The sequence below is a fragment of the Panthera pardus genome, unplaced genomic scaffold (assembly GCF_024362965.1).
Source record: "Panthera pardus isolate Hobbes unplaced genomic scaffold, ASM2436296v1 HiC_scaffold_8, whole genome shotgun sequence".
Lineage (NCBI taxonomy): Eukaryota > Metazoa > Chordata > Mammalia > Carnivora > Felidae > Panthera > Panthera pardus.
The window spans coordinates 82,011,946-82,037,791 of record NW_026527013.1 but is presented as its reverse complement, the minus strand read 5'-3'; the positions used below and the strand labels follow the sequence as shown (position 1 = coordinate 82,037,791).

Genomic DNA, 25,846 nt, shown 5'->3' with positions numbered 1-25,846 from the left:
CATTTCCTGATTGGGTCTAAAGTCCTAGAAGGGAAGATAACCTGAAATGCAGAATGTTTTTTTTCCCCCTCCTTTCCCTGGTAGAGAATATGATATGATATACAACCTAGTAGAGATATGATATACAACCTCTGTAAACTTAAAAAAGAAAAGACATCACTGCTTTTAGCCTCTTGTGCTTGACATTCTAAAAAGCAATCATTCCATCTGCATTATGCAGTATGTCACAGAACAGAAAAGCCAGAGCAGAGATAGAGATTTACACTTCTCCCTAGTTGTCCTCTTAATTATTTTATCTGAGATACACTGTCAGTGCCAAACATAAGTCTTTCATGAAATAGACAAGGCATTCTAAAAACCAAAATTCTGTTTACATATCAAATTAGTTACATCAGGTGGGAGAAAGATTAAGCAAGAGCTCTACTACCACTCTGAAGATCTAAAACCCAACATGTCAGTTTTTACCAGCTTAAAAGTATTTGGAAAACAATGGCACTTTTGACCTCCCCTCAGGGGAAAGAGAGTCTAGAGGGAACGGAAGTAATTTAGCCCATCATCCTGTCACCCATACCTAACTAGTTTAGCAGTCTTAAAGTAATCCTCAGTATTCTAAAGTTGGCATGAATCAACTTTTGATAATTAAGTTTTAAGAGGAAAAAAAAAGATTTTCAAATTGCAATTCAAGATCTTATGGTTTTGGCTAAAGACAGAGAAACAAGAACTTTTAAAGATGACAAGATGAAAATAAAATGTCAAATATAAGAAAATAATTACAAAACAAAGGTAAAAAGATTACAGTTATCAATTTTAGTATTTATTGAAAGGTGGAAGACAAGGAAAATTCCTCTCAAACTCTAAAAACAAATCTTGCATCTTTGCTAAATGTAAAATGAATTTTTAGATATTTGCTTTACATGACAATGAACTTGTCCAACAAAATACCTGAATGCAAATTTACCAAAACAGTGCTAATCTATTATTTACAAACATGATCTTACCTGCCATAAGTATTTGGGGAAAAAACTGTTTCACTCAGGAACACTAATGAAATACCTTGAAGACCTAACAAAAGAAATAAAATTTTTCCTACCTTCCCTGGCCCCAACTCCCCCAAGTTATATAATGGATTAAAAATGGATATATGTGGGAATAAACATAATATTTCCAATAATCTTACACACATGCATACACACACATACACACACATACACAGTGTTGTGCTAGATCAACCTAATCTTTATTTAAGGTCAACAGCTTTAGGGACAAGGGAGAAAATGAATATGGCTTTAGTAAAGTTTTCAACTAAATATCACGAATGTTTAATTCTTTTGCTAGCTAACCAGCTAACCTGAGTATGGAAAAGATACTACTTCTTAGCTAAAAGGGTATGAACAAAAGTAATTGAAACAAACAAACAAACAAACAAAAAAAGCACTGTAGCAGACACCACTGAGGTACCTTAGTTATTTTTTTAAAGGTCTGTGTATCAATTTAATAATTTACATAATCACTGTTTATATAGCATAAGATCATATAGAAACTACATCTTAAGTGCTTTATTATTCTGGTCCAACAAACTGGAAGTAACCAAAACAAAACAACAACAAAAAAACCTAACAAACTGGTGTTCAGATAAAGAACTGGAATGTACTAACTAGGAAACCATTAATATAATGCAATATTGAAATAGAAGTTATTTGTGTGTAACAAAGGTAGTCAGAAAGTTCTCAGATTGCATCTGAAGAGGATTTTAAAATTATAACCCGTAAGACAAGGAACATAGCATTATTCAAGGTGACAAGGCTATATCTTGAAATCTGAGCCCAGTGATTTGTATTTCACTTCCAGAGAAATGTATGCATTTTACAAAACATTACGTTTTCAAAATATGGACAAGTTTTGAGTATTTATAAAAGAAACTATACCTAAAAGCAACCACTGTGGTTGTTTTAGATACGTCTTTTAGTTAAAAGTTTAAGGCTCATAATGTTTTGGACGGATACCCTAAAGATATTTTACTACTGTATGATCTCATGCATCTATGTGTATACTACTGGAAAACTGAAACGAAAACGTTGTTAAATATATCACCCTTCAATTAAAAAAAGAAAAACAGAAAAACATTTTAACCACATGCTCTCCTACTTCTCAATACTGGTTTGTTACTAACTTTTGTATCCAAAAGGTAGATGCAAACGATAAATTTAGCTTAAAAGAGAAGATTTAAGTGGTGAAGAGCAGGCTAAGGCAGTAACGTATAAAACAAAATCCCTATTTACATTATCATGATTTATACCTTCCTTATCCCATGAAAATTCCTATGTTACAAACATACTGATTTCCTGTAAACCACTGAGATTTCCTACAATATTTGCCTACCCTTTTAAACTGTGAGCCAGAAATATCACTGCTGCAATTATTTTTTCTCCCTAACCAGAAAGATAAGCAGTTTTATGGGTACCACAAATAAGGCTGGGACAGAAACAATTTAAATAGCAACACTAGCCCAAAAGAACCACAGTTAAAAGTCATCAACCAAAGTAAGAGCCCAGAAAAATACCAAAGGTAAATAAAATTGATCTGCAATGAGTAGAATTCCTTATATCAAAGCATACATTAAAGACATTTGTTTGACTTTCAATTACAGTAGTGGAAGCAGTCTCAAATAGTGCTGAAGTCCATCACTGAAGAGATTTGTTTTAAGCTTTAGGTAGGCACTGGCAATCATGTTTCTACCCTAATTTTACTTTCTAGAGCTTTTTTGGGGGGAAAAAAAGTACTCTAAGTTGTTTACCTGCTAAGGTAGGGAGAAGGATCCTTAGAAAAATGAGGTAACACATCTTATTTTGTTAGTTCTATCTCTGTATGGCAGCTGAGTCATTGCCCTTACGATTTTGTATTTGTCGTATTTTCCTCCTGGTCTGCAAGAAAAATGTAAAAAAGGATTTTAACTGCTCACAACTAAACATTCTGTAACTAAAGATTTTTACTCAGCTTCTATGAAGTATATATAGTACAGATGCTGATTAGTAAGAAAATTTTCTCAACTTATTCCACACACTACAGAGAAAATTTACCTTAGGGCTATGCAATCTGGCCACAAAACTTCATTAGTTAGAAGAGTTAGATATCACTAACAGACCTTGTTTCTCCCAACTTTATAAAACTGTTTCTATTACCTAAACTGCTTTCTTAATGTTGAATATAAATATTTTAAAACATATTCCAGGGAGTGAGGCTAGGAAGTTTCACATATTCATCTTATTCAGCAATTTAAGAAGTTATGCAAAATATGATATACATATATATATATTCCCATACATACACACGTATATAAATATGCTTTCATAACTGAACCTTGGTTTTAAAAATGCTTACACAGTGTGGAGAATTTAAATATTCACTAGATTTGAATACGTACATTGCACTCCATTACCACTCTAAATGCATACACCAGCAGAAACATAATAGATCAAATGATTTAACTGAATTGTCAGTTTGTCTTTTTGCAGACCCAACAGAAAACATATTTATTATTATGAACCTTTATTAAGTGGCTCACATTTCAGTATAAATCACACTAAAAAGATTTTTTAAAAGCTATTTACACTACAGTGCTGACACAGTAAAATGAAAAAAAAAATTGGTATAAATAAGCTCTATGGAAAAGCCTTTAAATTGTCAAAAAAGAATTCTGGCTCATATTACAAAATATATATATATATATGTTAATACATATATATACACATATATATACATACATATGTATACATATATATATGTAACATATATATATATGTTATATATATATATGTTAATGTCAGCTCTATTCTAAAACCTACAATTCCAAATCAAATGATTTTTTTAAAGACTCCTTTTGTTTAAACCTGTAATGTTTACAGTGCATCTGGCCCTAAGTGCTTTGATACTTCACAGTTATGGACAGGCACTGAGGAATGTTACAAAGCTACATAAACTCTATTTTGTAACAGACTTAGGAGCAAGTCCTTGGCTTGCTTTCAGAATTCATGAATCTTTATTACATTATTAACTTAAAAAAAAAAAGAATTGTAAATGGTATGTACAAATTCAGCACAAAATGTCATCATCTTTTCTATCTTGATTTGAATGTGCTGAACTAGGTTGTCTTGTATCAACTAGACTTATGTGACTTCCAGGACATAATTCTTCCTTTAAATCTTTGTTGGTATTTTCAAATTTAGAGTCCACGTCAATCTTAAATTCTGTAAATTGAACATGATCCAATTTTGCTTTAACATTCTTGCCATCCATATTCGGTGCTCTAGTCTTTTCAGGAATATAAACATTCACAGGTTCTTCCTTGATTCTTACAGATGGAATAGGTTCATGTTTAATCTGCTGCAGTTCAGATTTAGAATGAAGTTTGTCTGAAAAATTAGAATCCAAGGAGGTTTTGCTTATAGCACAAAGCATGTGGTCAGTGTGAGGTCCAAGAACTGATGATGTGGTATCTGGTGATGTGCCTGTTTCATGAGTAGCTGTATTCTGTACAGTGTCCTCCTCTAAGTGATATAACTTGAGCCGAACATGCCATGCTAAACTGCATACAGCTGAAACTGTCTTGAACTGATGAACAACATTCCTTGGAATAAAATAAATGTCATTATCATACAGCTGAATTCTGGCATAACGGATGCCTTCCCTCCTCAGTTGATTAAGTTTTGCATCATCAACCCACTGGACACACTAAAAAAAGAGACAGAAATACCAGTAAGTCTTTTCCACAATAAAAATTAAACTGAAGACAATAATGGTTAAAGATATACCTGGGACAGTGGAGGTTCATGTAAATCTAACTGCATTCGTTGAACTACTTCTAAGAAATCTTCAGCATGAAAACAAATTACATCTTTGGTTATTCGGGGTTGAGCAGGCCTACAAAAACATGAAACAATGAAGAATCTTCCATTAATGTTTCACTCAGTTAAGTCCTTATTAAATTTTATGGTCAAAACAAAAGTACTTAGAAATAAAGTCAAAATGTTTAAATATGTAAAGACCACTTTACATATTTAAACAAAGGGATAAAACCATGAGTTTTGGCTTAAACATAAGTAGAACAACTCGCTTCATTTTATTATAGCTATGTATAACCGTATTTTGAAAAAGTAAAATAATTTGAATTGGTTAATTATAGAAATCAAAAAAGTAAGGGATTATCTTGAAGGTTAATACTTCAGCAAATTAAATGCTAAAGACGAAATTACTAAATAAAAATTAGAGGTAAATATGAGAAGAGAATACTTTCAATAAAGACATATATAACCGCAATTATGTGTAAAATTCCTAAGTCACTCAATAAATTAAGAGACATTCACTAGAAAAGTGCTACTAAACTATTACCACTCTATTTGCGGAGGATTAACAGTGTCTTTATAATTCTAAAAAATCCCCAAATTCGTCAATTAAGTAGCAATATACAAATACATTTTTATAGAACATGCTAAAAAATGGATTTTGAAATGAAATTCCAAGCAACAGAACTACAAAACAATCATACCAGGGCAAATCATAAACAGATTTTTAAAAACCAGTGATAAAGAGAAAATCTACAACTTATACATTACACTGATACACAGGGAAAGTAGGGTAAGATCATCAGGGACAATGATGACACAGTAAGCACCAAGTGAACCTTAGTTTTTCTTTAACCTTAGTTAAGGCAATTGTTTTTACTTCTCATCACTTAGAAAATCAAATTATTATGGTCCAACCCAAAAGAGTAAAAGCACATTCTAACAATTAAAAAATTTTAGTGCAGTCATACAATTAGTCATACAAATACAGAGAAAAATGGAACTTTCTTTCCCCACAGGAAGGAGAATTACTGAGAAACTTCCCAAGAAAAATTTTAGAACCCAAAAACCTTTCATTAAAATAGCAGCAGTCAAAAAAAAAGAAAAAGAAAAGAAAAAGCAGTAGTTAATACATACCACTCTCCACAGTGCACAGCCTTCAACACTCCAACAGCAGCTGTAGTCTGTCGTTCAAAACCTTGTCCTATATGATCTGCATGGGCTCTTGTCCTGTCTTCAAAGAGCATCTCACGGGGCTCACTGGTTCGAGGTAGGTACTGCAGGTTTTTTATTTCATTGGTAGTTCTGTTAAAATAAAATCAAAGATAGACAGGTAGGAAGGAAGGAAGGAAGGAAGGGAGGGAGGGAGGAAGGAAGGAAGGAAGGAAGGAAGGAAGGAAGGAAGGAAGGAAGGAAGGAAGGAAGATAAATAGAGGAGGTGGGGAAAGAGGCTGGCCTACGTATTAAAGCTTAATCGCCTTCAAACATTTGTATTGATGTCCTGAGGCTTAACTGCCATCAAGGATTTAGTAATTACATAATTCAGACAAAAGGAAATTTTACATCACCTGTTCCCAAATCAAGTTCTATTTTTAAAATGAACAAGTACAAACAAAAATGCATATAATCCCCTCCTTTTTCTAACAGTCTTCACAAAAGTGGCCACTGTAAGGTGGATAAACAACTAAATCATAGATGTTGTGGTTTATCCAGGTTCCCTTCCAGAATCTTTACCTGAGGTTTGGGTCTTATCTGTAGAACCATGCCCCTCATTCAAATCACGTGGCTAATGTAAGATATATTATCTGGAACAAACAGGTAACTTTCAAAAATGGGTTAATTAATATTAATAGAATACCTACTGTATATTAGGTGCTATCTAGGCACTGCAGCTAGTGAACAAGACAGTAGTGAATAAAACAGACAAGTTCCCTACTTTCATAGGAGTTGATATTCCAGTGGAGAAAGACTAACAAATAAATAGGAAGAAAATACCAAGTAGTAAGTACTTCCACAAAACATGCATGATTTATTGGAGGCAGAAAGGAAAACCTTAGCTCCCTCTTAAAGGACATCCACCTGCATTCCCCTATGGCTCACCTAGATAAGCATACAGAAGCTGCTACTTAGTCTCATTCAATGCAAAAACCCTCTAATTTTGCTGCAAAAGGGGAAAAGGGTGAGAACAATTTCTTTGGGAGTCATCATCTTGTTTATCTTCCTATGTGGTTTTCTGTTGCTTTCAGAGACAAATCCAGATTGCCCCCATAATTTTCTCCTCTCATCCTAGACTTAACCCCTAGAATCACTCTTTCTTATTAGTTCTCTAATTTCCCACTGTCCATCTCTACTACCACTGCTCTTTGTGCACTCTTGTATTACAACACACACACACACACACACACACACACACACACACACACACACACACACGTGATGCTACAACATACTTTTTTGCCTTTTGTGACTATGTTCTACAGGTGCCAGAAAGCTAGATGATAATTCCTGTGGAAAGCTAACAGGCTTTCAAGCCTACAATTCTAGTGTCATTAACACCACATTCTAATGAATTAAAACTTTATATGAAACATTTAGCACAGTGCCTTGGGCAATATTGTTATTAGTTGGTCAGACTACTACGTGATATACAATCATCACATATACATGGATTCTAATCCCTGAGGGCAGGCAGTTTCCTCAGAGGGCTGGTGAACTCCCTTAAATCACATGTAAAATTCTGTGTATATCTGCACTGTTCTGGGGAGAGGCTTTCACAGTCTATTTCTCACTACAAAGAATGCTGAAATTAACATTCTTATACATTTACCTTTGGTGATTTCATTTCTTAGGACAGATTCCCAAAAGTAGTAGTGCTGGATCAAATAGTATATATGCATTAAACTTCATGAGCTATTGTTAAATTACTTTCACAGAATGGTTATAGCAGCTCACCTTTCTACCAACAATATATAAATGGTTCTGTTTCCTCATACCTCCCAGCCTCTAATACTTTTTTTTTGCCAATGTAATAGGTAGAAATAGTATCTCATGATTCTTTTAATGTAACTGGCTGAAGCCTATTTTTCTACTGGGTTGTGTTACATTTTTGTTGTGAATTTGGGAATGCTTTTTGTATATTAACTTTAGTCTGGCACACAATATAAATGTTTTAGTCCAGTCTATCATGGTTTTGAACTTTGTTGTTCATGTCTTTTTTCTCACAAATAGTATTACTATTATACTAGATAATACTAGATAGTATTTCTATCTTATTTCTATCTTATTTTCTATCTTATTTCTATCTTTTCTTTCTTATTTTCTATCTTATTCTATCTTATTTAAACCTACTCCTAGGTTTAAAGTTTTTATTCTTTTATTTTAATTTTTTATCTATTATGTTCAAATCTCTGACTTCTTGATAAGGGTTTGAGATAAGGGCTATGGTTTTGTTTTCTTTCAAATGGACTTCAATTATGCCAGCATTACTCATTAAATAAATCTTCCTTTTCCCATCCATCTCATACATTAAGGTCTCAACATATTTTGATCTATTTGGATACTCTATTGTATTCCAGTGATGTTTTTGAGCTTTACAATAATTTTTAATATCGAGTAATACAAGGCCCCCTCACTTATCTTCTCTTTCACAGTTTTCTTGGAAATTTGTTGACTTTACTTATCCTTCCTTCTGAACTTTAAAATCATTAAATCCAGTGCTGGAAGTGTGAGTCCAACTGGAATGCTAAAAATTTCAAAAGACACTCATTTTTATCCAATCTAGAACACAGTAGGGTTTTCCATTTATTTAGGTTATTATTTTATATCCTCCAGGAGATGTTTTAGTTTTCTTAATATGGGTTCTGAATATTTCTTATTAAATTTATTCCAAAATAGTTTATAATGTCTTTGTTGTGAATGACATTTTTTCCCATTCCTACTTACAATTTATTGTAATTTGCCTACATTACTCAAGCCTCATTTATATTTGATATTTTATAAAAAAAAATTAATCAGCACGTGTAGCCATTTTTGAATTTACATTTAAAGTATGCTCTAAACCTTCCCTTCCTTCTTTCTCCAATTTCCAACAAACACACACACACACACACACACACACACAGTGTACAGACATCTATCCCTGGCAATAAAAATTTGTATTCAACATACCTTTTCCTTTTGAAAGGTGACTTTGGCATATCGGCCACAGGGATCATTTGTTCTCCTGGGCGCACCCACATGATGGGACCATCATCACTGTCTTTTCGACTCTCTAATTTTAGACTAGATAGTGTCCCCCATGGCAGTGTACACTAGAGGCAAAGAGTTACACAGAAACCAATTATTTTCAAAATGCATCTTCCAACATACATTAAAGAATACTGCCCCCTTGACAAACTTTCATATATACCTTTATACTTATACATTTAAAACACATACCTATATTGAATATATTCCTATGTATTTATACATTTTCCTTCAAAAAATTCTATTTCAAACATATCAAGAGTAATTATTCTCAGATGGTTCTCTCCTCTAACCCTGGCAGAATATGATTTACTACATTCATCATCTGTTATTCCTCCTTCTACCAAATAAAAGGGTCATATGATGTTAATAAGCCGGCAAAATAAGCAAGTGTTCTCCATGAGAATCCATAAAAATGAACTGAGTTATAAAAACTAGGCATCTCAAAAAAAAAAAAAAAAAAAAAAAGATACCTCTATGAATAATTATCATCAAAACCTAACAAAATGAAAAGGAAAACCAAACCAAAGTCAAAACTTATTTCTGTTTAGTAGTTGCTTGAAGAGGTTGCTAGTCTAAAAGCAACTTTTTTTTTTTTTTTTTTTTTTTTTTTTAAAGAAAAGAGAGAAAAAAAATGTCTAAGGGCCATTGTCCTGGGAATGGTGAAAATGGTATTTAAAAAAAAAAAAACAACAAACATTTATCCTATCATTTCCAAGAAAGGGGAGGATTGTCACATGAAATTTCCCCTGAAAGAATGCATTTAGCTCATTTGCCTTTAAAATTAAAATCTGAAACAATGATGTTTAAATAATGGTATATATTTTTTTTTAATTTACAGTTTATTTTGAGACAGAACGAGAGAAGGAGAGTAGAGAGGGAGAGAGAGAGAATTCCAAGCAGGCTCCAAGCTCAGCACACAGCCTGACACGGGGCTCAAACTCACGACCTGTGAGATCACGAACTGGGCTAAAACTGAGTCGGATGCTCAAGCAAGTAAGCCACCTGGGCACCCCTAAATTACGCATTTTAAAAATACCACTCAAAATAAATGCAATCAAATTCCATGATTTCACTAGTAAAGGAATAAAAAAAATATAAGGGGAATGGAATGGAGTGAAAAAGCTAGAAAAGATATGCATACACACATAGATTAGAAAATGGAACAAGAAAGTGAAAAAAGAAGCTATCTACAGCGAATTATGTAGCAAATATTAGAGATAAAGGGATCCTGTCATATTCTGACCTTTAAATTACTGATGAAAGAACTACACAGCTCAGAAATTTCTCTCTCGGTGGGACAGTCCCAGCAGCCCACAAGAAGAAATATTTTCTAGAATGCAGAGATTATTGAAAAAATAAATCTGGCTAGTAATCATTTAAAAAATTTAAAAGGGCCTTAAAGCCACATAGTCTAAATGCAATGTTTTATGGATGAGGAAACTGAAGTCCAGAAAGTTTAAATGGCTTGCCCATCCCAGGCAAGTAGAGCCAAGATTGAAATACAGAGCTATAATCTCCCAAGCCAGTTTTCCACAATGCCAAACTGCCATTACTTTGTCCTAAACACTTAATTTGTAGGCATCCTTCCTGTACTTTAAATCCTCTGGTACTCAGTTGATACAAAGCTGACAAACGGATGGAACCTAATTTCCTCAAGTGGGAGCAACAGGCAAATGTTACTCTGGTCCACCACTTAGCTCTGCCATTATAATCAGTACCTGAGAGGTCACGTGCACACACACTACACAAGAATTCTATTTCTGAAACAACCATGATTTGTGTCACCCATAGTGTGAAAGTGACACCCACGATTTAGACTGCTTGATACTGTTTTCTCTTACTTTTAAAAATGGTGAATCTTCCAACATGTCAAGGAACTCAGGGAAGTAATCTCCCACTTCTTCATCAACTGCTCCCACCAAGCTGATCTGTCGCATTGGGCCAGCTCTGTAAGTACCGTGAGAATATGTTCTTTTTACCTGAAGGATATGGATTTAATTAAAAGTTACACATAAGATAATGTTTACTATCATTCTGTAACACTAAATTATACTGTCTGAGAACATAAGAACATAATGTGAGGTAAGCAAAACAAAACAAAAGCCTTTACAAACAGTTAAAGAAAAAAAAAAGCATGAAAAAAAATCCATACTAAGGCAAGCTATTTTACCTTCTCTAGCTATTTCTACACACTGCTTATAAAACCACAGATGAGATCAACAGCATAATTCTAGACACTAACTTCTCACAATACAGTTAATTATATGATCTATAAGGCCAATTAAATTATATTAAAAAGTTGTATACCAGTTTTTCCTAAATGCCTCATATCTTTTTATTGGAATTTCCCCCTGAAATGTTACATTTATCCGATACCAGTGGTTTATATGTCTGAAAGGCCACCAGGAATGATTTTCCCTTCTAGATCATACATTATTACCTAGGATCCAGTTTATTTTTATGATTAACTCTGATAAAAACTACTAGAGATTGAGAATCTGGAGTCCTAGGTTCCAACTCTACCTTTGCTATCTACCAGCTATGTGACCTTCAGAAATCACATAAATTCCTTGAGTTTTAGTTTCCTTAAGTGGAATGATTTACCTCAGATTGCTGAAGAACACTTAACAATTATATAAAGCTATAAAGCCACCTGCACAATGCTAGCAAATGGGCGGCATTCGAGTATCAAGTGAAGTAAAACAACCCACACCTCAAGAATCTTGGTACTTGAATTCTAACAAGCACATTAAAATCCTGCAAAGAAATCTATGCCGTTTCATATCCTAATGGGAGTAAACAAAAATCTTTATAAGGCAAAACAACTTCCTTTCATAAACTTTAAGCAAAATCCTAATTATCTTTTTCATCTCTGGATTAGCTTTGGTGGACACTAAATTTAGGGAGATCAAAGTATCTCACTTTGCCTGGGTCTATGGCAGTTTTAAAATTCAAAGTCCTATATATCTCAAGAGGCAAACCTGGAATGGTTAGGCTTTTGTCACATCATGGATACACTCTTAAAAGATATTCACATCACAAATCAAATTCCTATTATCACAGATGGCACAGATAGTCTTATGTACCCAAGAATGTAAGCCCTCCACCCCCATATTAAAAAAAAAAAAAAGGATGACAAAAATTCCATCACAATAAATTAATTTGACTCAAATACTAGAGAATTTCACTTCATTTTTATTATAATCAGCAAAAGCAATTAACAATGATACGTTAATTCCTTAATAAGTTTATTTACCAGAATTCCAAGTTTAAGTTTTGATTAACTGTCAAAAAGTCACTTCTTAGAACCATAACACACTCTTCCAATCCTCAAGTTAAAAAAAAATTGGAAGTTCTGTGTCCCCATTTTGTACTCATGACTTCATCTTTTTTCCTGTATCCCAAAAGTTCTTAGCATCTTCAATACTGAGAGAGCTAAATGTTAAGATCTGACTGTACTCTAGAGGTTCTAGATGGTTACATGTACTAACAGTACCACAAGAAAATTAGTCATCAGTGTGCATTCTGTAATGTAGTCTAACAAAGCTAAAGGTTATTATCAATTCAAAATTAAGCAAATTTACCAGAACGGACATAACATTAATTCTATTAGGTGATTCTGAGTTTGTGGCTTCAGTTTTGGATCTGCATATGATTGTATTAACAGACCTCATGGCCATTCAGTGAAATCAGACCTACAGTGCAAAACTCAAGTTTTCCAAGTGCTTTGAAATACATTATTTGACCTGTAAAGGTCACAGTAAGATAATAATATTTCCACTTCAAACCAAAGTTCTGTGCCTCAAATCTCCTTAATTTGTTTAACTCAGATAACTCATCTAAATCATTAACTAGTTCTGGGGCGCCTGGGTGGCTAAGTCTTAGGTTAAGCGTCTGACTTCGGCTCAGGTCATGATCTCACAGTTTGTGAGTTCAAGTCCCTCCTCGGGCTCTGTGCTGATAAGCACAGAACCTGGAGCCTGCTTTGGATTCTGTGTCTCCCTCTCTCTCTGCCCCTCCCCCACTCGCCCTCTGTCTCCCTCTGTCTCTCTCAAAAATAAATAAAACATTAAAAAAACTTTTCTAATTATTAACTAGTACTAACAAAGCCAAAATCAAGGAAGTCTTTGCCACCCAGCTTGTTCATTCTACGACATCACAATATCAACAACAATCAACTGAATAATTGGGGCAGTGACTCAATGATCAACTAAATAATTTGGGAAGGAGGAATCTTCAACAATCAAATTCTTCTAAAACACTAAGCACAACTCAATTTATGAGCTCTCCTAAAGAAATAGGCACTTTGAACATACTTTTCAAGAAAAGTCAAATGGGTGGTGGTCCACTGGACTTTCTTTCCAAGTGCAAAAATTAAATGTGTGCATATAAAAGATAACACCAAGAAAGAATGCTCTTTAATGTGAATGTTAGGAATCAAAGATAATCTTCTCTGAGGAAATGTAAATATGAAATCGTAACAATTTATGTAATAGGTAAAAACAGGTCTTACTATACTTGAAATAATTTTTTTCGCAAATAACTGAGGTAGTTTTCTGAGTTCTACCTAGCAGTTGCCATGCAATTCAAATTGCTTCCATCCTACAAAAAACAAAAACCTACTAAAAGCATTATTAAACTATAGAGAAGATGAGATAAATACAGTAATCAGAAAACCAGAACTAATTACTAACAAATTTAACATTCAGCCCTCTTAAGAGTATAATTTCTGTGTTTAAATGTTAAGTAAAAATGTATCATTTAGTAACTGAAAAAATGGGTAAAGCTTCTTGGATGATAATATTAAAGACAAATGATAATGTCTTATCTTATAACTTAAGTACTTCACTAACTGACTTAACCAGATGTTAACCAGATGTTATCTTAGCCTAGAATGATTATTAATTGAAAGGAACATATTGACCTAGTCATCTCATTTCAAATTACCTTTACATTAATTTCTAAGTTATAAACGTTGTTGTTTGTTTAAAACTAAAATGAAACGTGCTCGCTTTGGCAGCACATATACTAAAACGAAACACATCTAAATTAGTACAGACTAATTAAAAACTATTAAAAACTTTAACATAATACATTAAATAAATTAGAACAAACTTGAGTCCCCCTCCCACCATTTCTATTTTGAGGCCACCTAAAAAGAGGCTATATCTTTTGATGATGTTTTAAAATATGGTCCTATTATAAGTCATAAATATTTCAAAAGATAATTGGGAAAAACTAAATTTTCAAGAGTAAAGTAATATAGACTCTAGCCGTCAGCTTATAATCTTAAATATTGTATTTGAATCTTTATAGTTCTTGTCACCTCATGGCAAAATACATATATATTATATATGAAATTTACTTATATACATAATTTGCTATAATAAAAGTACAGGTCTCTCTCCTTTTCACCAAAATGTGCTAAAACTGTAAAATACATCCTATTTGTCTACTATTAAAACCACACAGGTAGGGGCGCCTGGGTGGCGCAGTCGGTTAAGCGTCCGACTTCAGTCAGGTCACGATCTCGCGGTCCGTGAGTTCGAGCCCCGCGTCGGGCTCTGGGCTGATGGCTCGAAGCCTGGAGCCTGTTTCCGATTCTGTGTCTCCCTCTCTCTCTGCCCCTACCCCGTTCATGCTCTGTCTCTTTCTCTGTCCCAAAAATAAATAAAAAACATTGAAAAAAAAACAAAAAAACCACACAGGTAAATTCTACTAAAAGTATGGTCTTTATATAAACTATGTATACTTATCTATCATGTTCAAAAACAAAACAGTAATTTTCTTCTAAAACATTTATTCTCCAAATATTAAAGATAATACTCTGATAACTCAATACGATGGATACAAATATATTTAAATTTAAAACTACATTTTAAAAATTAAACTGAAGTCATCAAAATCTTACTTACAAAATTTCACAAAAGTAATTTTGTGAAAGCAATCTTTTAAAATACACTGTAATATAACTTTTAATTATATACCACTTAACTTTGTAATTTCATAACCCAATATTCAAACATAGACTAAATTAGTCGGAATCACTAATTTAATGTTTTAAACATGGCATATTACACATAATAATGCATTCAAATTCAAAAAGTATGTATCTCTTGATAAAATATACAGATGGCACTTAAGTGGTTACAACAAAATGTAAGAATATGATCCACACACCTTTCACAAAAAAATGTAAGTACCTCTTGATTTAGAGGACACCTATTTTACTGCAATACTACATAGCAAATATCTATTCTTACATGGAATGAAATTAAACCTACAATATCATAAGATAAAAAGCTTCAACTCTCCAAAAATCATCTATTTAACAATTGTAACTAAAGGGCAGTGGGAGTTGAGGGGGAGGAAACAGGTAAGGTTCTAAAGAATCTCTGGAGAGCCAAAATAAATGCCATAAAACCATGACTCATAAAAGGGTCTCTTCTGACGTATGTTTCTACATTAGGCACAATCCTAACTAAACTCTAAAATCATAAAGGATAAGAAATCACAAATGTGAAGTGGGGAGTGGTGACAAGAAGCAGGCATACATATTTGCAACTCCTCTAGCATGCATTAGAGCATCAGAATGACAAACCTAGACTGAAAACAGAGTTAAATTGTATTGCATATGCTTTTAAAAAGGGTATTTTCATTAAAATCTTGGTACCTAAAACTATGGGCTTCCATTATCTAGAAAAACCACCTATCTGAAAAATATCACATCCTGATGACACTGGATATGAGATTACTTTATTTGCTTTGACTCACTTCAGTAAACAGTAGTCAAGCCATCAGTTTTCTGATGCAGTTAAAAAGTTTACTAGAAAATATCAAAACGTGTCACTGCTTTAAAACAAATCCTATATGCTGAAAGAAAAATGCATTGTTACAAAGAGTACACATATTTTTCCTCTCAATTTAGGTACACTCAAAAGACAACACAATAAAAGATAGAAATGACATTTTTGCTTATATTTAAATAGTTAAATTAAGCTCATCTTTAAAAAGTGCCTGTTAGAAGCAGATGGAATATTTTTAATCTAAATCTCCTCCCTATAGCTCCCTTCACCACCGCTGCCCCCCCCCCCGCAAAACCTACCACCATCATGATTGCATGTTTACCTTTCCCCTCTCATATTCTTTATAAATGTTATAAAGGGAAAAAAAAATCAGGAATAGGAAACTTCTTGTACCCAATGCCTGTTTAAATGTCAAAAACAAAATCTAAGAAGTTCTGGTTAACAAGAAATGAACTGTTTAATTAAATCATGTTTAAACCGAAATCCTATTCATCATTCCTCATGAAAAGTAATCTTTAAAATAAATTAACAAAAAGAAGACCTTATGATTCTGAGGTCGGCCTGCTTACAGAAAGAAAAAAAGTAGACTTTCTGACAAGAAAAACGCAGCCAAAAATAAATACGTAGGACTCAAAACTGTTTTATTTTATGTATAAATATGGCTACAAGGGAAAAAGCAAATATGGTAATAAGTAATTAAAAAAAAAAACATGAAGAATGACTCATGTGAAACAACTTGGTGCTTCCTAAAATATGTTTCTTGATATGCCAGCCCCTGCAAAGAGGATTCTATACAGTCCAATAAATTTCGGAAACTCTTCCATGTGGGAGGTTTACCACACACAGGGACTATTAGCATTTCTGTGAGGTCTCAAGGTAAACATAACTTATTTGACCCAGCCTTACACAAACTATTCTGGCTTCAAAACCAGTTTTTCTCATACTTGTTTCAGCATGCCTACCAACATCCTGAGATAGTAATGGTTCCACAGAATAATAGTGAGCCATAATAAATACAGAAGATATTACAGATGTTCCTAGCTAGCTAGTATCATCATCAATCTGAAGAAAACACAAAAACAGGATAGTTATCAGAACCAAAAATTTAGGGGGTGAGGGCAGAAGAGGCTGTCAATTCTGCTGGGTGTTTTGAGGGGAGAGGGGGAAGGAGAGGGAAAGTCTTATTTAAAAAAAAAAAAAAAAGCTCATCCCATTCTTACTGAGGCAAATCTAAAATCTAACATAAATGAGTGTGCCACAAGGGGGAGCCATTCCCCATCACATCTGGCATATCCTTTCAAATCAAAATCTAACAGGTAATGACATTTAGTCAACATTCTATTTCAAAAATATCCATGTAACTTCAACTAAAATTAGGATAAAAATATCATTATTCATTTTTAAAACAGTACAATAAAGGAAAAAGTCTCCTTTCTCATTTAGAGCACCTGGCACTTGCTACAGTAATGTTTTGCATAGATCTGCTCCTAAGCATTCAAGGAAGATGGGACAGGCACAAATGGTCAAAATAAAATTTTAATACAAATGCAGCCAATGGTTCAAAGATGGCATATCTAATCATTTTTACTGGCCTAAAACAGTGAATGACCCCAGCAAGAAGCCAACAAATGTTAACTGTCTCATTCTGCAGAGGGACAAAGCTTAACAAATCAGATCAGATTTAATAACTTTCACTATTAAGGTACCAGCCATTTAATCATGAGTTAACATCGTGACCTAAGTTATTTGATACAAACAACTCAGAACCAAGATGAAATAAAACCAGGATTCAGAGTTTGGGGAGGGGAAAGGTGGTCAGAAGATAAGTGCTCTGGTTTTCATATTCTCACAGCTCCAACTACAGTGTTCAGAGTATGTGCTGATTAAATACTGAGTGACAAGAAAGAAACCTCATTTATACCTTAACAGATAAAACTCCTGTCTTACTTGCCTTTTTGTCTTCCTACTATCAAATGAATATTTGAACAAAATGGAGATGGTAGAAAAACTAGGACAAATGTGGAGATTGCAAATGATGGCCAAAAATTCTTCCCAAGCATGTATGCTCACTTTTTTAAACTTTTTTTTTTTTAATGTTTATTTATTTTTGAGACAGAGAGAGAGAGACAGAGCATGAACAGAGGAGGGGCAGAGAGAGAGGGAGACACAGAATCTGAAACAGGCTCCAGGCTCTGAGCGGTCAGCACAGAGCCCGACGCGGGGCTCGAACTCACGGACCGTGAGATCATGACCTGAGCTGAAGTCGGACGCTTAACCGACCAAGCCACCCAGGCGCCCCTAAACTTTTTTTTAAATGTTTATTTTTGAGGGAGAGACAGAGTGCAAGCGGGGGAGGGGCAGACAGGTAGACACAGAATCCCAAAACAGGCTCCAGGCTCTGAAATGTCAGCACAGAACCCAACACCGGGCTCAAACTCACAAATCTCGAGATCACGACCTGAGCCGAAGTTGGACACTCACCCCACTGAGCCACGCAGGCGCCCCTGTGTGCTCACTTCTAAGCAACATGACTGCACCAGTCCTATCATCAAGAAGTGAATCTGGGCCTGGCTATTTCACTTCCTTTGGCCAACAGACATTAGCAAACCCAACAGAAGCAGAGGTTTGTGCACTAGGGATTGCCCTCTTTCTGCTCTGTGGAGTCCTGCACCTGCCACCATGTGTATGAGCCTAGGCTAACCTGCTAGATGATGAGAGAAATGGGATCATCACTCCAGGTGACAGCACAACAACCACTGGACATTCAAGCAAGATCTCTTAAGACCAACTGACCTGCCAATCACCAGACACGTGAATGAAGCCATTCAGCCCCAGCCAACCCAACAAAGACCTTAAGAACTCTCCAGACAGCCCAAAGAATTGTGAGAAATCACTTTAAGCCATTAAGTTTTGAAGGTTTTGTTTGCTGCAGCAAAAGAACTGACAGGCTATTAACTTACAACAAAAATCCATGTATATATGTTTCTGTTCTCAAAAAGACTTTTATCATACACTTTGACAGACATTATATCACTAACCTCAGAGCCACAACACTACTGACATGACATGACCTACTAAAACAACATTATAATTCTACATGGTCTTTAAAATTTTCAGGCAACCTGCAAGGATACAGATGAAGATAGAAAACATAATTACACAAGTAAAAAGAATTCTAAAACCAAAAGAATTCAAAGACTAGGAGGTCTCGATCATCTGTCACTGCCGTGTGTGTGTGTGTGCGTGCGCACTGTGTGTATACACACACACATATACACAAAAAATTTCAAATTAACACGTTTCAAGGATAAAGGCTGAACAGGTGCAAAAATGAGTTTTTGTGAAAACTACAGAGTAATATTACAAAGATAAACACTATAAAGATCATAGGAACGGTTACATAATTTGTCATCTTTTACTTTCCACAGAATTGAGGACAAATGAATTTTGGTTGATCAGATTTTAATCAGGGAGGAAGGAAATTAGGAAGAAGGGAGGGAAGGAAAGGAGGGAGATAAGGAAACAAACTAGTCTCATGAGGATGGACTTAGTTTGGGTTCCACAAGCCACTGGTAGTCAGGACCATCAGGTTGCACTATGAATAGGTGCAGTAACAATTTTATGTCAGCATATACAGCAGCCCTGCTGGTAGTATTAATTCTCTGGGTCTGATCTAAACTTGGGCATATGAGGACCTATTTTAAGTTGAAACAGATGAGGTTTTATTTACATTTTAAGCTTCAATATTTGCACACAGTACAATACTACAAATAAAGGAAACATAAAATACATATTTTAACATTATTATACTGTTTTATCCACTAAAAAATAGTGCTAATTCATTACAGATACTCATTATCATGAATTTCTTTTCTTTTGTTAAAATTTTTTAAAGTTTATTTATTTGTGAGAGAGCGCACACGCACATAGCACAAGCAGGGTAGGGCAGAGAGAGAGGGAGAGAAAAAGAATCCCAAGCAGGCTCTGCACTGAAGGGCAAAGCCCAGTGTGGGGCTCAATCTCATGAACCGTGAGATCATGAACTGAGTCAAAATCAAGAGTCAGACACTTTAAATGACTGAGCCACCTAGGCGTCCCTATCAACAATTTCTTTAATGCTAAGTGCATTTTCCAAACTAAGATTAAAGAAAAACAGTAAAGGTTAGATTTGCACACTTCCTCTCTATGAACTCATTCAATTATCTCTTCTCGCATGTTTCTAGATCTTTTGAATACTGCTTTTTGGACTGGTTTTGACTAAATCTGAGGTTTTTCAGAATATAAAAGGCAGAAAGAGGAATTAAAGGATAGTGAATTACAAAATTTTAAAATTCAAAACTTCTCTATAGATTTTCTTTCCTCCGCTCTGTAAAAAGTATTATCTCTCAACTATACCAGGTTCTAGTAAACCTAACCTATTGAACTTAGTTAATGAGAGGTCATGATCAAATCATCAAACTAGAACATGAATTTGGCTTTGTTTCCCACACCCCGTCTTTGTTATGGTTGATATTAAGTGAAACTACATTCCAACACTGATACCTCATTTTCTTCCTCCCGTAGAATACTACCATGCATGAGTCCAATAATGTTATCTCAACCAATTCTTTTGGTGAAGACAAATGCACATGGCAGGATGTAGGCTAATTCATTTGACATCACCAAAATATATAGCCTCACTATATGATTCTACTAATAAGCATGCTGCACAATGATGCCATAGGTAAAGGGAAGAAAGGTGCTGAAAGAGAAATAAGGTACAAGACATATTTTCAGTTTCTCAAGATGAGTGTTAATGTCATATTCTAAGAGGTACTCAGAACTTCCAAGTTCTCAAAAACAGTGATAAATAAAATGAAGTCCTCAAATACCTAGGAATGAATCTCAAAAGATGTGTAAGATCTGTAGGATGAAAACCAAAAAATATTATTGAGAGAAAATAAAAAACTAATGAAGGAAAATACCATGATCACAGACTGAAAGATTCAAAATTGTAAAGACATCAATTGTACCCAAACTTAATTACAACTTCAATGTAATCCCAATCAATATCCTAAGCAGATTTTTTGTGGAATCTGACAACTATAGAGTTTATACGCAAATCTAAAGAGCCAAGAAAATCTTGAAGAACAGCAAAATTAATACTTACTCTACTAGATATCAAGAAATATTATAAAGTTATAGCAACTAAGACAAAAAGAATAAGGAAATCGGAAAGAGCCCAGAAATGCACACCATATATACGATTCAGCTGATTTATGGCTAAGAGGACATTGCAATGTAGCATGGAATGGGTGCCTTTTCGATAAATGATCATGTCCATTGAGTACTTATATGAAAAAATATGAACCCTGATGGTGACCTCATATCATATACAAAAATCTATTCAGAAGAACTGTAAATTTAAATGCAAAAGATAAAAGAATAAAAGCTTCCAGAAGAAAACTTCAGAGAATACATTAATGACCTGGGTTAGGCAGAGATTTCTTAAGCAGGACACAAAAAGCACTAATCATAAATGGGAAAAAAAAAAACAAAAAACCTTTATAAATTAGATTACATTAAATTAAGAACTTCTAGTCATCAAAGCACTCTTAAGAGTGAAAAGGCAAGCCTTTTCGAGTAAGAGGATATATGTGCAATACATATAATTGACAAGATTCTTATCCTATCCACAATATATTAAAAACTCCAACAACTCAATGAAGAAAAAAAAAGCCAGTAGGGAAATGTGCAAAAGAGTAAACTAGTTACTTTTAAAAAGAGGATATCCAATTGGACAATGATTAGATAAAAAGGAACTTGACTTCCTTAGTCATCAGGAAAATACAAATTAAAACTACAATGAGATACTACTACACAGCCACCAGAATGGCTAAAATGAGGAAGACAGACACCACTGAGTGTAGCCAAAGATGTGGTACACTGCTGGTGGGAATGTACATTGGTACAATGACTTTGGAAAACCTGCAGTATCTAGTAAAGCTGAACATGTGCATACTTTTTGATCCTGAAATTCTAATTTTATATACAGAGCCAACAAAAACAAATACATATGCTCACAAAAACACATGTACAAAAATATTCATAGCACCCCTACTGTAATAGCCACAAACTGGAAACAATTCAAATATTCATCCATATTAAAAAGAACAAATAAATTGTGGTATGGTCATACAACAGAATATCATACAGCAATGAGAAAATAAACTGTTGCTACACACAAGATAGATGAATCTCACAAACATAAAGATAAAAGGAAGGAAGCCACACGGAACAACGCACATACTATTTGATTCTGTCACAGAAATGTTCAAAAACTGGCAAAATTTATCTGTGATATTTGAAGTCAGGAGGTAGTTGACTGGGTGCTTGTGTATGTGCTGGTGGTGGGGTGCAAAGTAGTGATAAAGAGGGATTTGGAGAAAGCTCTGGCTACTAGTAATATTCTACTTTTTAAAATCTCGGTGTGTTCATTTAGTAAAGATTCATCAAGCTATGCATTTATAATGTGTGCATTCTGTGTATATATATATACTTCAATAAAAAGTTTATTTAAAAAATCAATTTAACAAAAGCTTAAAGAAGTTTATCTTTTACAAACATTTTAATGAAAAACGGAAAATAAAACTATCATATGATTCAGCAATTTCACTTCTGGGTATTTATCTCATGGAAATGAAATTACTGTCTTGAGTAGACAGATGCACCCCTATGGTTACTGCAGCATTATTTATAATAGCCAAGACACAGAAAAAGACACAATGTAAGTGTCCATTTGTGGATAAATGGATAAAGAAAATGAGGTGTATATAAGCATACAATGGAGTATTAGCCATTAAACAAAGAAGGAAATCCTGCTGATTCCAGCAACACAGATGGACCTTGCAGGTATTATATATTGAAATAAGTTCAGACAAAGAAAGACAAATACTGTATGATCTCACTTATATGTGGAATCTTAAAACAAAACACAAAACCAAGCTCATAGATCCAGATAAAAGATTGGTGGTTGTCAGAAGTGGGGTGGGAGGGGGTAAGAGAGGGTGAAGGTGGTCAAAAGGTGCAAGCCAATTATAAGATAAGTAGTAAGTCACCGGCATGCAATGTTCAGCATGGTGACTGTAATTAATAATACTGTATTTTATGTTTAAAAGTTGCTAAGAGAATAGAGCTTAAAAGCACTCATCACAAGAAAAAAATCTGCAACTATGTGTGATGGTTGTTAATTTATTGTGGTCATCATTTTGCAATATATACAGATATTGAATCATTAAGTTATACACTAAAACTAACATAATGTTCTACCTCAATTATTGTAATTAAAATTCTCAATAAAAGGGGTGCCTGGCTGGTTCAGTCAGTGGAACATGTGACTCTTGATCTTGGAGTTGTGAGTTCAAGCCCCATACTGGGCACAGAGATTACTTAAAAAAAAAAAAAAAAAAAAAAAAAATTAAAGTTAAGAAAAAAAGTTTTGAAAATCTCAATAAAGGAAAGGCAAGAAAGAAAGAGAGAGAAAGAGAGAGAGAGAAAGAGAGAGAGAGGGAGGAAGGAAGAAAACCTCATGTCCATTAAGCAGTTACTCCCAATTTTCCCTTTCCCCCAGGTCTTGGCAGCTACCAATCTGCTGTTTCTATAGATTTACCTATTCTGGGTATTTCATGTAAGTGAAGTCATACAATATGTGACCTTTTGTGACTGGCTTCTTTCACTCAACATGATGTTTTAAAGGTTCACCCACACTATGTAACAGTATCTGTATTTCATTCCTTTTTATGGTTCAATAATATCCCATTGTGTGCATATATCATAATTCAGTGAACTCCTTATTTGTATATAAAGCATTTGTGGTAATTTTTGACCTTCAGTACTTGCTGAACTCCCTACCATAAATTAACACACTTTTAAGAATCCTCACCCAGAAGTCAGTTGTCACCTATTCAACAAAATGGAAAATTTTAATATCGCACTAAGTCACTATAACAACTCTCTTTGTATAACCTGTTAGTAGTCTATGAAATACTGCTAACAACAGCCTTGTGAATTAAATAATATTATCCTTATTTTGTAGGTGAGAAATCGGAGACAAAGAGCTGAAGTAGCAGGCTAGTGTCACGGTGGGTAAATGGCAAGACCCTGACTAGACCCCTTCTCCTTCCATCCACCCCACATCAGAGTTCAAGCAGCTATTCACACTAACCCAGTCACAACTCACTACAATGACTATAAGATATTACTACAAATTAAATTTTGAAGAGAAGTTCTCACATTCAGGACAAGAAAAGGCTCAAGTTATAAACTGGTTTAGCTCTAAATACATGTTTATAACTTAGTCTCTGTAATTCATAAAGCATTTTCCCAAATAAAAACCTATACAAATGGTTAAATAATTTCCTGGAGGGATACCACAAATTAGGTTAAGAGATGGGGGTTTACTGGGAAGAATCAAGAAACCAGAAATAAAAATAAGCTACAAAAAGTATACTCATTTCTCTCCTATTTGCTCTCTTTTGGATTCCATTCAGTTTCAGATAGCTAGCGCCTAAGAACAAACACAAGGCTACCTGCCCCAGTCGGCAGCAAACAACTTCTTCCTTGGTTTCCTCATTTTGTTGTTTTTAATAATGTTTTTATTTATTTTTGAGTGAGAGAGAGAGACAGAGCATGAGCCTGGGAGGGGCAGAGAGAGAGGAAGACACAGAATATGAAGCAGGGTCCAGGCTCCAAGCTGTCAGCACAGAGCCTGATGCAGGGTTCAAACCACGGACCATGAAATCATAACCTGAGCTGAAGTCAGACATTTAACCAAAACTGGGCCACCCAGGCGCTCCTCAGATACCTCGTTCTTAAAAAAACAAGAAATACCAAATGAGTAGTTCAAAGTAGCTCTTTGCTGGATATTCTTCCCCACACCACAGGAATGACTCAATCTGGAGGATCTTGGGGCAGTGAAACATGGACCTTGCATAGGCAGCTTCCTGCTAGTAACTATAAAGCTAAAGAGGTAAAACCTGTCCTTGCAGCTGACAGATCATATAGGGGCGAGAGCCACAGCTGGTAACCAAGAACTCTAGCATCTGCCTAGCGTTTCCTCTATGTAACATGTATTATACCAAAACCCTGGATAGGAAATGAATGGTAGGTGGCTCTTCAAGGACCCGCAACCCACAACCTGGCCACACAGTGGAACAATTAATGAGTCCCAGTATCTCATTTTAATTCATAACAAAAGCACTTATTACACAGTAACATGAAAATTCTTGTTTAATAAAAAATTCCTAATTTGAAAGAAAATGTATTTGGGAGCTATTTGAAAAGCAAATGTATTATGACATTTGAAAGATTACTGAAATAAACTTGCATAGCATGGCAGCAAGAAAGTTTGTGATATAATGAAAATAAGTGGGACTGGAAGTCAAGAGGCCGAGCATAAAACCTAGCACTTAGACGTATAATAAATGACAAATGAATGATCTAGTACCAAAGGACTATGGACAAGTTATTTCTTCTCTCCCTATTTCTAAAATTAGATTGTAATAAGGCTTAAATGAGTTATTACATTTGTGTTTAGAGCAGTTCTTGGCACAGAACTATTTATTGACTAAATAGTAGATACTATTACTAGATACTAATCGATACTATCACTAGTTCCACCACGAGACAGAGGTGTAATCTCAGACAAGTTACTAACCATTCTAGAATTCTATAAAATGACAGTGCTAATAATAGATGCTCTATAGCTCCCCTTCAGCTCTAAAAGAATATTTACATTCTGATTCTCAAACATGTTACATTAAGGAGTATCTTCCCACAGGCACATTAAAACTTTAAGTACTACTGTATTTTCCAGACAATAGTATATTACAGAATATATACCAAACATACAGTGGGGGAAGGGGGCTTGGACATGTGGATATGACTGGACATCCAGACTATCATTTAAGGTAAAAG

The 25,846-nt window shown here is 34.5% G+C and overlaps 1 protein-coding gene and 1 long non-coding RNA gene across 2 annotated transcripts in view; one reads left to right on the top strand and one right to left on the bottom strand.

The window, feature by feature from the left end:
- Window positions 1-792: 792 nt before the first annotated feature.
- RSBN1L (round spermatid basic protein 1 like) overlaps window positions 793-25,846 on the bottom strand; it is a 68,282-nt gene continuing 43,228 nt past the window's right edge. Inside the window, exons 4-8 of the mRNA XM_019451291.2 lie at window positions 10,928-11,065; window positions 9,006-9,148; window positions 5,976-6,143; window positions 4,809-4,917; window positions 793-4,728 (exon numbers count right to left, since the gene is read on the bottom strand). Coding sequence (XP_019306836.1) covers window positions 4,090-4,728; window positions 4,809-4,917; window positions 5,976-6,143; window positions 9,006-9,148; window positions 10,928-11,065 — 1,197 coding nt within the window. The 3' untranslated portion in view covers window positions 793-4,089. The remainder of the gene's footprint in view (window positions 4,729-4,808; window positions 4,918-5,975; window positions 6,144-9,005; window positions 9,149-10,927; window positions 11,066-25,846) is intronic.
- On the top strand, window positions 5,996-24,377 carry LOC109268141 (uncharacterized). The gene is made up of 2 exons (XR_002080492.2): window positions 5,996-6,108; window positions 23,967-24,377. It is a non-coding gene; the product is annotated as an uncharacterized LOC109268141 (long non-coding RNA).